A 12,773-nucleotide genomic window follows, 5' to 3' on the forward strand; every position below is an offset into this window, starting at 1 on the left:
AGGAAAATATGAGTTAAAAACTATTTTAAACATCAATCTTCCACTGGTCAGAATGGCTAAGGTCAATCTTGGTCCCGTGAAGGACAAACACAGAATGGGGGGGGAATGTGAGGATGGGGAGGGGAGAGTGGGGGCGGGGGATAGGTGAGGGCACAGCTTCATAGAAGCATGAGGAGGGGGGATGAGATAAGAGGTTTCTGGGTGGTGGGGGGAAGTGAGGTAAGGAGATAAAATCTGAAATGTAAATATAATACCCAATAAAATAAAATAAAATCTCCAGCCCAAGAACACAATGGGAGGGACTCATGGATCCACCTGTATAGGTAGTTGATGGTGGCCTTGCCAGGCATCAGTGAAAGTAGACAGCCTTGGTACCTGAAACTTTGGATTCCCTAATGTTGGGGAATTGCAAGAGCAGGGAGGCAGGAATGAGAGGATGTTGGGAGCACACCCTCATAGTAATTGGAGGAGGGGGGATGGAGTAAGAGGTTAGACATCAGTGAAAGTGGAGGGCCTTGATGCCAGAAAGTTTGGATTCCCTAATGTTGAAAAATTTGAGAGCAGGAATGTGAAAATGGGAGGATGGTGGGGGCACACCCTCATAGAAACTTCAACAATTATATGGATTAGACATGACAGAGGCAGGCTGCCAGAACACTAGATTCCAGAATTTAAACAAAAAATTACCTTGATACTAAAATTTGTTTTGAGAATTGTATATTGTAGAATACATAGCCTTGGTGTATCTACTCATCAAGCAAGCTGAGCAGACCTGCTCGAACCTCTGATGTCCTGGAATTCCAGCTGGATGCAGTGAAGACACACCATCAGAGGCTTATCAATTTACTCTTCCCCCTGCCCCTCTTTTAATATCTCAATGCCCATAATCAGCTTGAAGAAGTTAATGAAGAGTCAGCGCCCCTATTCCCTGGGCTTGGGGACTGAGGTGATTAATACTGGGCTGTCTTTCTAGGGAAAAGTAGTAGTTTTGTTGGAACAGGGAGGATTATCTAGGATTTATTGCTTGGCCATAACCCATTGGTAGAAATATGTATAATTGTTATTAAGATGAAGTTATAATTTCTTAAATATTACAAAATTTACTTTGATTTCAAATTTAAAGTTTTCATTGGTATGAGCTTCTTATTAATATAAAAGTGAGATTAATATTGTTACTTTCATAGGCATTGTGCCTACGTAACACATTTAGGAATACAAGGCTTAGACCCAGTCCCTCTTTAACTTTTCTAACTGATTTGAGATGGTTAGCCTGTGAGTTAAGGGACTATAGCAAACTCAGGGTTCTGAGTTTATTGTTAGGATGTTTTCTATATTTTATTTAGAAATAGCTGAGAGGAGTTAACAGACAACAGTCCAGATTGCCTTACACGGATAGTTGGTTTTCAAAATGTTGGAAGTCCACAGAATTGACGTGACAAACATTTCTGTAATAATGTTCATTTTGATTAGAGACCTGTCTGCTCCTGACAGCTTCGTGTCTTGGATTCTAAGAAGAAATTGAGCATCTTTGGTGTTTTTCCAATTGTAGTGAGTCAGCCACTAGGCAAGAATTGCCTCTTTCCTTCTACAGACAAATCACTGTCCAGAAAAGGACACATTTGCAGAATAGTCAACTGATTATACTTGCCTAGACAGAGTAATCATCCCTCAATAATTCTGCATCACTAGGTCTGTCAGATGACTCTGGGCCAGAAGGCTGAAGAACAGATGCTCCAACATTCTGTAGCATAGGGACTGTCCACGTGTTCAGCGGTCTCTATAAATTGGCTAAGTTTTAGAAGCTGTGCTTTGTGCTTCTCATAATTTCAGTTAACTCAGTCATTCTGGATTTCTGATGGGATTGAAAACTTATAGTCTCATAGCCAATCCTTGCTATTTACTTTGAGAGAAAAGATTTGAGAGAATGGTTTTCAGCTGACATTCATTCTAAAGCCAAGAAAAAAAAAGCAGAACTAAGTCTTTTAGTAGGAGAGATGACAGAGGTTCTGCTTAGTCAACAAAATGATGGATTGGGTATTAGGTCTATCTTGCACCTTACTGACATAAATTGGTATAGTTATGCTCTAACAGTATTTTGAGAGAAATTTTTTTTAACAGGAAGGGTGAAATGTAGGAGGAGCTAAGGTGGGAGGTGTACGAAGAGGAAGAGGAGGAGTAAGGAGAAGAGGAGAAGTAAGGATAGGAGAAGGAGAAGGAGAAGAGGAGCTAGGTGATGAGAGAGAGAAAGAGAGATGGGGGCCAGACATGGAGGCAGATGTTCACATGTCTCTGCCAGTCAAAGATAGTTGATATATCTAGTTTGGGTATTAGGTTACATTTTTTATTGATATTGAGCATTACCAAACTTAAGCCTTTGGTTAACATTAAAAAAATTGTATAAAAGCAAAAAGGAGAAGGGGGCATGGGATAGGGGTTTTCTAGGGAGGGAAAATGGGGAAATGGGATGGCATCTGAAATGTAAATAGAATATTCAATAAAAAGTGCAAAAAAAAAAAAGAAAAGAGAAAGGGGAAGGGAAATCTGTAATTATACTAATTATTTAAAAAGTAAAATAAAATATATTGTTAAAATATAAAAAATAAGTAAAACACGTGACAGCTTATACTCTTACTCCACATCCTTGCTAGTATAAGCTGTCATGTGTTTTATTGAACTTAGCCATTCCGACCAGTGTAAGATTGTTGGAGTGCAAGCTTGTACAGCCACTATGAAAATCAGTGTGGTGCTTCTTAAGACGGTTTGAAATCAGTCTACCCCCAGGTTCAACTATATAATTCTTGGGCATATATGCACTAAAGACATTCTATCCTACAGAAAGAATATTTGCTCAACTATGTTCATTGTGCCTTTATTCATAATAGCTAGAAAGTGGAAAAAAACTTAAATGTCCCCCTTCAAAATAATGCATAAGGGAAATGTGTTACATTTATACAATGGAGTATTACTCAGCTGTTGAAAAGAAATGCCATCATGAAATGTGCATGCAAATGAATGGAACTAGAAAAAATATTGTGAGTGTGGTAAACCAGATCTAGAAAGATAAATATGGTGTGTATTTGTTTACAAATGGATATTAGCCATTAAGTAAATGACAACCAAGCTTCTGCAATCAAATATATAATAGCTGTGTACTTATTTGGGGTTGATATTGGATGGCCTCACCATTTTTCATCAGGGTACTGCATCACAAAAATGTCATCAGTAGTTGTAATTGGGAGAGATGCAAGGGAAACACATGTGCATTACAAGACAAAGATTCATGAGTCATATGACCTTTATGTGACAGAGTAATAGATTCATAAGGGTCTTAATTAAGATTTCTATTGCTGTGATGAAACACCATGACCAAAAAGCTAGTTGAAAAGGAAAGTGTTTAAATAAATCTTACACTTCTGTATCACTGTTCATCATTAAAGAAAGTCATGACAGGAACTCAGACAGGGCAAGAACCTGGAGTCAGGAGGTTATGCAGAAGCCATGGAAGAGTGCTGCTTATTGGTTTGCTCCTCAAGACTTGATCAGCCTGCTTTCTTATAGAACCCAGGACCATTAGCTCAGAGATGGCATGAACTACAATGGACTAGGCCCTCTTTTATCAACTTTTAATTAAGATAATGCCCTACAAACATACCTGTAGTCCAATGTTCTGGAAGCATTTTCTCAACTAAGGTTTTCTTTTCTTAGACTCTAGCTTGTCACAAGTTGAAAAACAAAAAAAAACCTACCCAGCACACTCATGTTTCCTCCTTTCCCAACAAACCATTCTATGAGAGACAAATCACTCTACAAGAGTGAGGTCTTAAGTTTAAGCCCAGAAACTATATAAAGAACCTAAGAATAATGGCACATTTATAATCACAGAGCTATGAAAGAAGACACAGAAAAATCCTTAGGGCTGACTGGCCAACCAGTATAACATAATTGGAGAGTTCCTAATTAGTGAGAAACTGACTCGAAAACAAAAAGGAGATACAACAGTTGATGCTGACCTCTGTTCTAATGCACAGCAGCACACAAGTAAATACGTACAAATGTATATGCTTGCTCTTATGTACACACACACACACACACACACACACACCCCTCTTGGATTTCTTTAATAGATTTCTTTCATAAATTTGACTTACTAATGTGGTTCAGATGGTTAAATTCTTACTTATCATATATAAGGCCCTGGTTGTTTAAGGGCACTCCAAGAACAAGGCACAATGCTCAATGTCTGAATCTCATAACTTTGTAGATGGATGAAAGATATCAAAATCGAGGACAGACTAAACTAAAATGCTCAAAAAGAACCTGAGTTATTTGATACATAATCTCTCTCTCTCTTGCTCTCTTTGTGAATGTGTGTGTGTGTGTGTGTGTGTATGTGCATCTGGAGAGTGCATGAATGTGTTAATATATGTATACATATATGCATCTTTATTACATATTGAATAATACACACATATTTTATATTCTAGAGATTATATGTCTCCATACATTTTTTATTTATACTTTAAATTAAATTGTATATCAATCATTTAAATACTTACAGTAATTATAATGAACTAATTTAGTGCAAGTTCAACAAATATAGTGTCCACGAGCTAAAACTATGGCAGTCAGTTTTACCATGTTTACTGAAAATTCAGGTTAAAATAAAATGAAAACCTAGATCAGTAATTTTTATAGAAAAATTTTGTGAATCCATTAACTAAACGGGTAGCAATGGACAGTACTGAGCAAATTTCCCTCAGTATTTGTTAATTCCAATGAAAGTATTATGAATTCCTATCTCTGTATATCATTGACAGAGTTTATACAGAGGGGTGAGAGAATAAATTTATGAGCCACTGCTTGATTTTAAACACATGTAGATAAATCTGTATTCATCACTATAGTCTGGCCTGAATAAGGTTTTGTTTTGTTTTATATTTCAAAATGTGCATCCAAAGAATCATAAAGCAATTAAACCATACTTAGATCCTTTTTCATAAATGAACTAATCAAGACCAAAAATAATTCTTGAAGGGAAAAGATATCAAGAACTCAATCTGTTATGAGAAAGAAAGTTGGTGGAGCACATAAATGAAGAGGTGAGTCCCATTAGAGACCCTGGGCTTTTGTTACACTTATGTTTATTTATAATATACAACAATGCCTCAGATGATTGCTGGGACACTATTCATAATATCTCACGAACTCTTCCAAATAGAGATGAATTTTCTTCAACATTTATTTTAAGAAAGTGTAAAACAAAATGCACTATTTTAATTCAAACTGGCATAAAATGTTAAGGAAAAATGCAATGGGTTTTTCAGTGTTGTTTTCACATTACATGAAAAATTGGTATTTTATCAGTGTTGATATAACAAGAAAATTTAGTTTTTTTTTCTTGAAAATACATTTATTTCAGAAACAAAATATATAACTGAGACCCATAAAACTAAACTATCTCTAATAGTTGATATGTAAAATGTGGCTGAATTGGAAGGTCAGCTTACTGAAGACTATTACATTTATAATTATTTTCATCCCCATAGTCAAAGATAAGAAAAATAAAGCTATCAAGAAAAATGAAATGACCTCTACTCCTAAAATTAACTTTTTGCATTTTGGTGCTCTGGATACCTTGTTATTATGGTAATAGGGGAATCAGGTCATCCAGTTTCCATGTTCCTAGTGTAGAGTTTGCTCAATTGTTCACTTTCTGTTATTTGATTAAGAAGTAATTAATTTTTGGGGGGAATCTGCCCCAATCCATTTCGATATAAATCACTATGAAAGAGCCACTCAATATGGTACTCACACTATGTAGCTGCTGCTGATAAGCCCACACGAAATGCTGGCATCATATGGCACAAAAACACCTCCAGTTGAGGTTCTCGAGTGCTCTGCTGTCCACCTGTTCTGAATCCTGGTTATTTCCAGAAGTCAGCGAAATCTGTAAAATGTTTTGGCATATTGCACAGTGTGGAATGAATGTCAAATAAACCAGATATATACATTTTTTCCTTTTTTTCTTAAATTATGACAGTATAAGCAAGTACAATTTTCAAAGCTCATTAATATACACTTGAAAATAACAAGTAGCAGGCTAAGAATTGATACTCAAAATAACGTGAACACATCATTTTTGACTCTTTAAAAGATAGTTTTCAAAAGTGATAAACATGACCTATTCTATACAAATGAAATCTCTGAATGTTTTTATCAAAATCATTTTGGCTTCTTTATGGATATCTTTCTCTCTCACTTTCCATCAGAAACTACCATCAATCTCTTCCACACTTTCTTCATAGCATTTTTCATGTCCTTATTCCTAAAAGTGTAAATCACAGGATTGAGCAAGGGAGTTAGGATGGTATAAAATATTGCCACCATTTTGTCAAAGGAGAAAGCAGATGGAGGCCGTGCATATATAAATATGCATGGAACAAAAAACAATACCACAACTGCAATGTGGGATCCACAGGTAGAGAGAGCTTTCCATCGCCCTTCAGAACTATGGGCTTTCAGAGAGGACAGGATGACACCATAGGAGACAAGCAAAATAGAGAAGATTATGATGCAGATAGACCCACTGTTGGCAACCACTAAAAGGCCAAAGATATGCGTATCAGTGCAGGCAAGTTCAAGTAATGGGAACAAGTCACACATGAAATGATCAATGACATTGGGTCCACAAAAGGGCAATTGCAATGTGAAGATAATTTGTATGATAGAGTGCAAGAAACCCCCTGTCCATGCTATCCCCATCAGAGTGCCACAGAGCCTCCAATTCATGATGGAAGAGTAGTGCAAGGGCTTGCAAATTGCTACATAGCGGTCATAGGCCATGGCTGTCAAGACAATAACTTCCACAGCTGCAAGAAAGTGTTCAGCAAAGAGCTGCATCATACATCCTTCAAAGGAGATAGTTTTCTTCTCATACAGGGAGTCCACAACCATCTTTGGTGTGATGACAGAAGAGAAGCATGCATCCAATAAGGACAAGAATGCCAAAAAGAAGTACATGGGGCAGTCTATCAGTGCTGGGCTACAGACAATGGTCACCACAATTATCATGTTGCCCCCAACAGTTGCAATGTAGACAAATAAAAATACAATAAAAACTATTTTCTGGACTTCAGGGTTCTGTGATAGTCCAAGGAATATGAATTCTGTTACAAAACTCTGGTTTTGCATAATTTCAAGAAGATTGTGAAGTAAAACTGTGTTCATATGAACCTGTAATTATTAGGAAACAGTGTTTTGAGTAAGATTATGTTATCATCAACAAGTTGGGGTAGTAGTAAACAAATTTTTCTTGAGTGAGAACAGAAAAACATCAGTGCTTTGACCAACACATGTACATACACACAACACTAAGTGAATTGAATAGAATATATATGCATTTATATAGCAAGAATAATAGGTAGATAGAGTTATGATATGCATACATATAAATAAAATAATAGTAATTAAAGAATAGACCATGAGTTACAAAGGAGGATTACATACTGTATTAGCAGGAGAAAGGGAGATAAGTGTGGGAATAATATACATAAGATGTCCATGGTTTTTTTGTTTTTGTTTTTTGTGTTTTGTTTGTTTGTTTGTTTGTTTTATTTTGTTTTTCAAGACAGGGTTTCTCTGTGTAGCTCTGGCTGTCCTGGAACTCACTCTGTAGACCAGGCTGGCTTCAAACTCAGAAATCCACTGGCCTCTGCCTCCCAAGTGCTGGGATTAAAGGTGTGTGCCACCACTGCCCAGCAGGTGTCCTTGTTTAAACTTGGTTTTAAGAAAAGAAGAAAAGTCATTTCCTGAAGACATTTTTTGAAAATTGTATAGAATTAAAGTACTGGCTATTGTTAATCTGTAAAACACAGAAACATGTTTTGACCTAGTAATTCTTGAAATAGATTGAAAGCATTGTGAAACAAACCATTTACATGTTATACACATAGAGAAAATACTATATTAATCATGTCTTCAATCTGCTTGGAATGAAACACAGATGAACAGTCTTCCATGTCTTATCAGAACATTCACCTTCTATCAGAATAGCAAAATATATTGACAATCTTGACCATATTTCAAATTGTCTTGAACATCTGAGGATAACTGAAATGTCAAATGAGTTAATTTATTCTTAAAAGTTACACAGACCTACAGGAAATGTTTGTTTTTATTTGTAATGTGGTTGCTGAAATTGTTGAGATTTTCCTTTTAATTAATCATTCTAAACTGTAACCAGAATATGATATAATACCTTTTGTCATGGTAAGAGATGATGCAAGTTAAGCAACTGCTAGCAACTTAAGTTACAAGGAGTAATGGGTTTATTATTATGTGTTATTATTATTATTATTATTATTATTATTATTATTATTATTATTATTATTGCTATTACTATTATTATTATATTGTTATTTCTTGGTAAACATTTTAATAAAAAGTGTTATGCTCAAACTAACAAAAGGTGCTTAACCTGGTATTTTAACATAGATTTTCTGGTTCTAAAGTACAAGGTTCCTCCTTTGGGATAAGCATAGAAGAAAGGTAATTCATCTTTTCAGACAAGAGTTATAGAGTAAGAGGGGTGTTTCTAAAATATACTTTCAGATACAAAAAGTAAAGCACCTTATTATTTTGTTGATATGTGATAGACACATCTTGACCAACAGAAGAAATGGCAAAAATTAAAAGTCATTATTCCCATCTGCCTCATAAAAAAATTGACAACAGTCACATAAGTATAAAAGAGAAACTGTAGGTTGAATGTTTAAGAGTCTTGAAACATAATTACCAATTATTTATTCAATGTGCTCTTGTTAATGCAAACAAAATTATTCAAGATATATTATTTGAACTTTATGAGACTTTCCTATAGCAATAATGTTTGTAAGTAGCTTACCTGTCAACTACAAGGTTTATAAAAAGCATCAAATGTAAAAATATAAAAGCCCAACTCACAATAAAATGTCCTTACAGATTTTAGGTATAATTCATCTCTTTAAAATTAGCTTCCTTAGTTGCAGATAGTTTTAAGACCACCAGATAAATATTTCAATCTTGAATTCATTTTCCACAGGCTTCAACTGTGTCCGAGTCCTCTCTTGTGTAGAAAACTGAAATACATTAATGAAACCATGTTTGTGCCTACATACATACACACACACACACATTTACTATATATTACATATAGTTTTATTTACATATATTTATATACTTATATATAAATGTTTACATATGAATTTGTTAAGATGTCTGAATAAAAGAGTATATATGCATATATATTTATATATATATATATATATATATATATATATATATATATATATATATATGTATGTATGTATAGATACAGAGAGAGGGAGAGAGAGATCTCAAGGAATGACAGTCAGCTAACACATTATTGCATGATTATAGAACAGCAATGAGCGTTTGCCTTAAAGCAGCCATTCCCATGTTTTCTCAAATGTAGATCTCACTACTGCCTGTAACCAAAGCCCCGTATCCATTCACCTTTATACCTGAAAGAACAGGATAATACAATCCCTATAACATTATTAGATCAGAAAATAACCATTATAATAATGTAAAAAAATATCATGATATAATTTAACATTGGCCAGTTTATCCTCAGAAGAAGGAACAGAAAAAAAAGAAGAAAAAGAAATATGAAAGAAAACTTATGATAAGTAAAAAGATCACAAAGCAGGATTCATTTAATATTACAATTATTGTGCAACACTCTAAACTAAACTATCCATTATGTATCATATTACTTCAAGTCCTTCAAATTTTATAATACTCATATTTCAGTTCTGCTAATGGGTTTAATCATTAGAACAGAGACTAGTTTTCATGTGAGAATAATATATAGATACCTATGGAGTCTGGAATCCAGTAGAAGCAGATAGCAAATTTCGAGACACAACTGTTGCATAGACACAACATAGAATACACATATTAGTTTTAATTCTTGTATTTGTATGGGAAAGCTTGATGAGTGCTTTTCTTCATACTCATTAACAAACGTAAAATATTTTGTTATAATTACAGTAAGAAATAGCATTTTATTTAAATACAAATGCATTTTAATGCAGTTAATAATTATCAGGTTCAGTACTCTAGCCCACAGACCTAACACATCTATTATTGGTTAACATAGCCTTATTTCTCAAAGGAAAAACAAGTTGTGTAGAAGGCTAAAAGAAAATTAAATCCTGATATTAATCTGGAATAATGTAAATAGTATTATTTAATAATTGCTATTCTTTCCAAAGAACAACAAAAATTTAATGCAACTATTAATTAGGTGTGGCCTACAGCAATGATTCTCAAGCTGTAGGTTGTGACCCATTTAGTGGCCAAACGATCTTTTCTAATCATCACTAAGACCATTGCAAAACACAGATATTTATAGTAAGAATCATAACAGTAGCAAAATTGCAGCTGTGAAGTAGCAACAAAAGTAGGTTTTTTTATGCTTTGTGGTCACCATAACATGAGGAATGCCCTTAAATTGTCACAACATTAGTAAGCTTGAGAAGCCCTGGCAAACAGTCACAGATGCTCAGTAAAGTGCAAGCACGAACACAGCAGAATCCAGGTTCACAATCTTTCCTTCCCATTCACTTCAACAACAAATCTATTCATAGCAATATTTGTTATTCTTCCAATAACAGAATTTCTTCATTAATGAGAAATTATATATATATATATATATATATATATATATATATATATATATATATATCATATATATATCATATATATATCATACATATATGTAGTATATATATATTTTTTTTCAGGTTTATCAGACTTTCTGAGTACCAGTTTGCCAGTATAAGTACTAGCACTAAAATATATTTTTTAAACATATAAATACTGCTTTTACTAAGAAAAAATAACTGAACATCTTGTTTGAAGTGGCTTTTAGGTTAAATTCCTTAAACCCATTCTATTTTTATCTAACACTATTCTATTTGATGCAACTGAAAAATCTATTTCCTATGAATGTCAAAAAAACAAGCATTTTCCCATGTCTGTCTGGGACATGTGCTCCCTTTGGATTATGGATTGTTATTCTCTCTTTTCACTGTTGCACTTTAGATTTCCCTAAATGTGCAGCTTTGGTGCTTCATTATTTATGAAATGTACTGCTCTCTGTCTGCTTTTATCTCTTTCCTAAGGGTATCTGAACTTCCTATTTTTCTTCTATTAATAATTTATATACCTTTCAGGAGATAGCATGATGCCTAAAGCAGTAATCTAGTCCAGAACACTGAAAACTTCACATTCCTGAACAGTTCTGGGATGAGGACCTGAAGACCTGGTGATGTTTATGATACACAGTATGGGAAAATTAACAGGACATGACTAGATCAATAGCTTGAGTCACTCTGATGTGTATTGTTCTTCTCTGTGCTGTATGTCAGTATGTGGTTGTGGAGGGAGCACATTTTATCTTCTCTAGTAATAACTACATAGGATAGAGCATCCCTTCCATCTCTATGATTCTGACAATATACTTTATACAGTCTCAAAACATACTAAATTTATTTTTGAAAATAGAATGATGAGAACATTAGTATACTAAAGCAATGAGATTGTGTTTGGAACACCTAAAGTCCTACTTAGATACAATAGAAAATACCATTTAGTGAATTTCTACTTTGTCTGGTTTCTAGCTGAAAGAAATATTTTTATTTTGTAATAAATAAAGAGTTTTTGAGAGACATACTCAGAAAAAAACATAAAAAGGTGAGGAAATAAAAAATGGAAGAATGGGGAAAGGAAGGAAGAAGAAAGAAAAAGAAAGGAAGAAGGGACAAAGGGAAGAAGGAAGAAAGAGAGAAAGGAAAAAATTAAAGAAGTAGTTTTTTTACTCTGAGAGTTGCTACATTTGACACTTACAAAATGCTGTCCTCTGGGCTCCAGGTGTGCATCTCATTCCTGTATGTATCCACTGTGATTGGTCATACAATCCATAGTGAAGATGAAGAATTTAAGCACCAGAATTTACGTAACTTGCACACAAACAGTTACAAAGTGAAAGGCCTGTGACTACATTAAACAATAGCCTGTCTACAGCATGAAAAGTTTAAATCAGTTTGTCATAGTTTAAAATCATCTCTGGAAATGAAAAGGGGGTAGGTCCTATGTAACAACTCTGTGTAAAATCTGAAGATATTCTCTTCTTCTCTGTGGAGACTTCTGGTTGGTGGTAACCAAAATAATGTTTGGATCCCCCTCTTCCTCTTCCTTCTAGGAGAGAGAAGGGCAGCTGTGAGATGCAGGTGGGAATATCTCCGTCCTTTTTCTAGTGCTGTCTCCACGTGGCCTCAGATAAAAGAAAACAAAGGAGCCAAACTTTCCTCCTTGACTCCAGCTGGACTTTAAAGAAGTTTGTCTGAGAAGTCATGAACCTGTGAGATTCATTCTTAGTTCCCCTGGGTTTGTAAAAAAGCTGGCAGAACTGGTTTCCAAATATATTTTGGTCTGTCTTTTACTTGATCAAATGTAATTTGAATTTAGTTTTTAATTTTCTTGTAATTTTTTCTAGAGATTCTATTTGCTAATGCTTTAAAATCTCATAAAGTTCAGGAATAAAACACTTTGCATAGCGGTGGAATATAGTATCTCAGAAGAATTCCACATAAAGTCCTGTGTATCTGCAAAGCCTGAGAGCTGAGATCTGTGATAAACTGCCCAACCACTATAAGAAAATATATAATACTTTGTAATAAATTTTATATGCAATATGAATGAATTGA

At 34.3% G+C, this 12,773-nt stretch overlaps 1 protein-coding gene across 3 annotated transcripts; it reads right to left on the bottom strand.

Moving 5' to 3' along the window:
- Window positions 1-4,489: 4,489 nt before the first annotated feature.
- Window positions 4,490-12,346, bottom strand: LOC117703539 (olfactory receptor 4C15-like). Of its 3 annotated transcripts, none has more exons than XM_076929075.1 (3): window positions 11,914-12,346; window positions 8,962-9,116; window positions 4,490-7,233 (listed from the first exon to the last, which is right to left on the bottom strand). In XM_076929075.1, the coding sequence occupies exon 3, from the start codon at window positions 7,225-7,227 to the stop codon at window positions 6,256-6,258; it is 972 nt and encodes a 323-aa protein (XP_076785190.1). In that variant the 5' UTR covers window positions 7,228-7,233; window positions 8,962-9,116; window positions 11,914-12,346; the 3' UTR covers window positions 4,490-6,255. The 3 variants fall into 3 exon arrangements, with proteins under 3 accessions (XP_076785190.1, XP_076785189.1, XP_076785187.1); XM_076929074.1 differs by having other exon boundaries at window positions 8,903-9,116; XM_076929072.1 differs by having other exon boundaries at window positions 4,490-9,116.
- Between the last annotated feature and the right edge of the window lie 427 nt (window positions 12,347-12,773).

This window comes from Arvicanthis niloticus, chromosome 2 (genome assembly GCF_011762505.2).
Source record: "Arvicanthis niloticus isolate mArvNil1 chromosome 2, mArvNil1.pat.X, whole genome shotgun sequence".
Taxonomy (NCBI): domain Eukaryota; kingdom Metazoa; phylum Chordata; class Mammalia; order Rodentia; family Muridae; genus Arvicanthis; species Arvicanthis niloticus.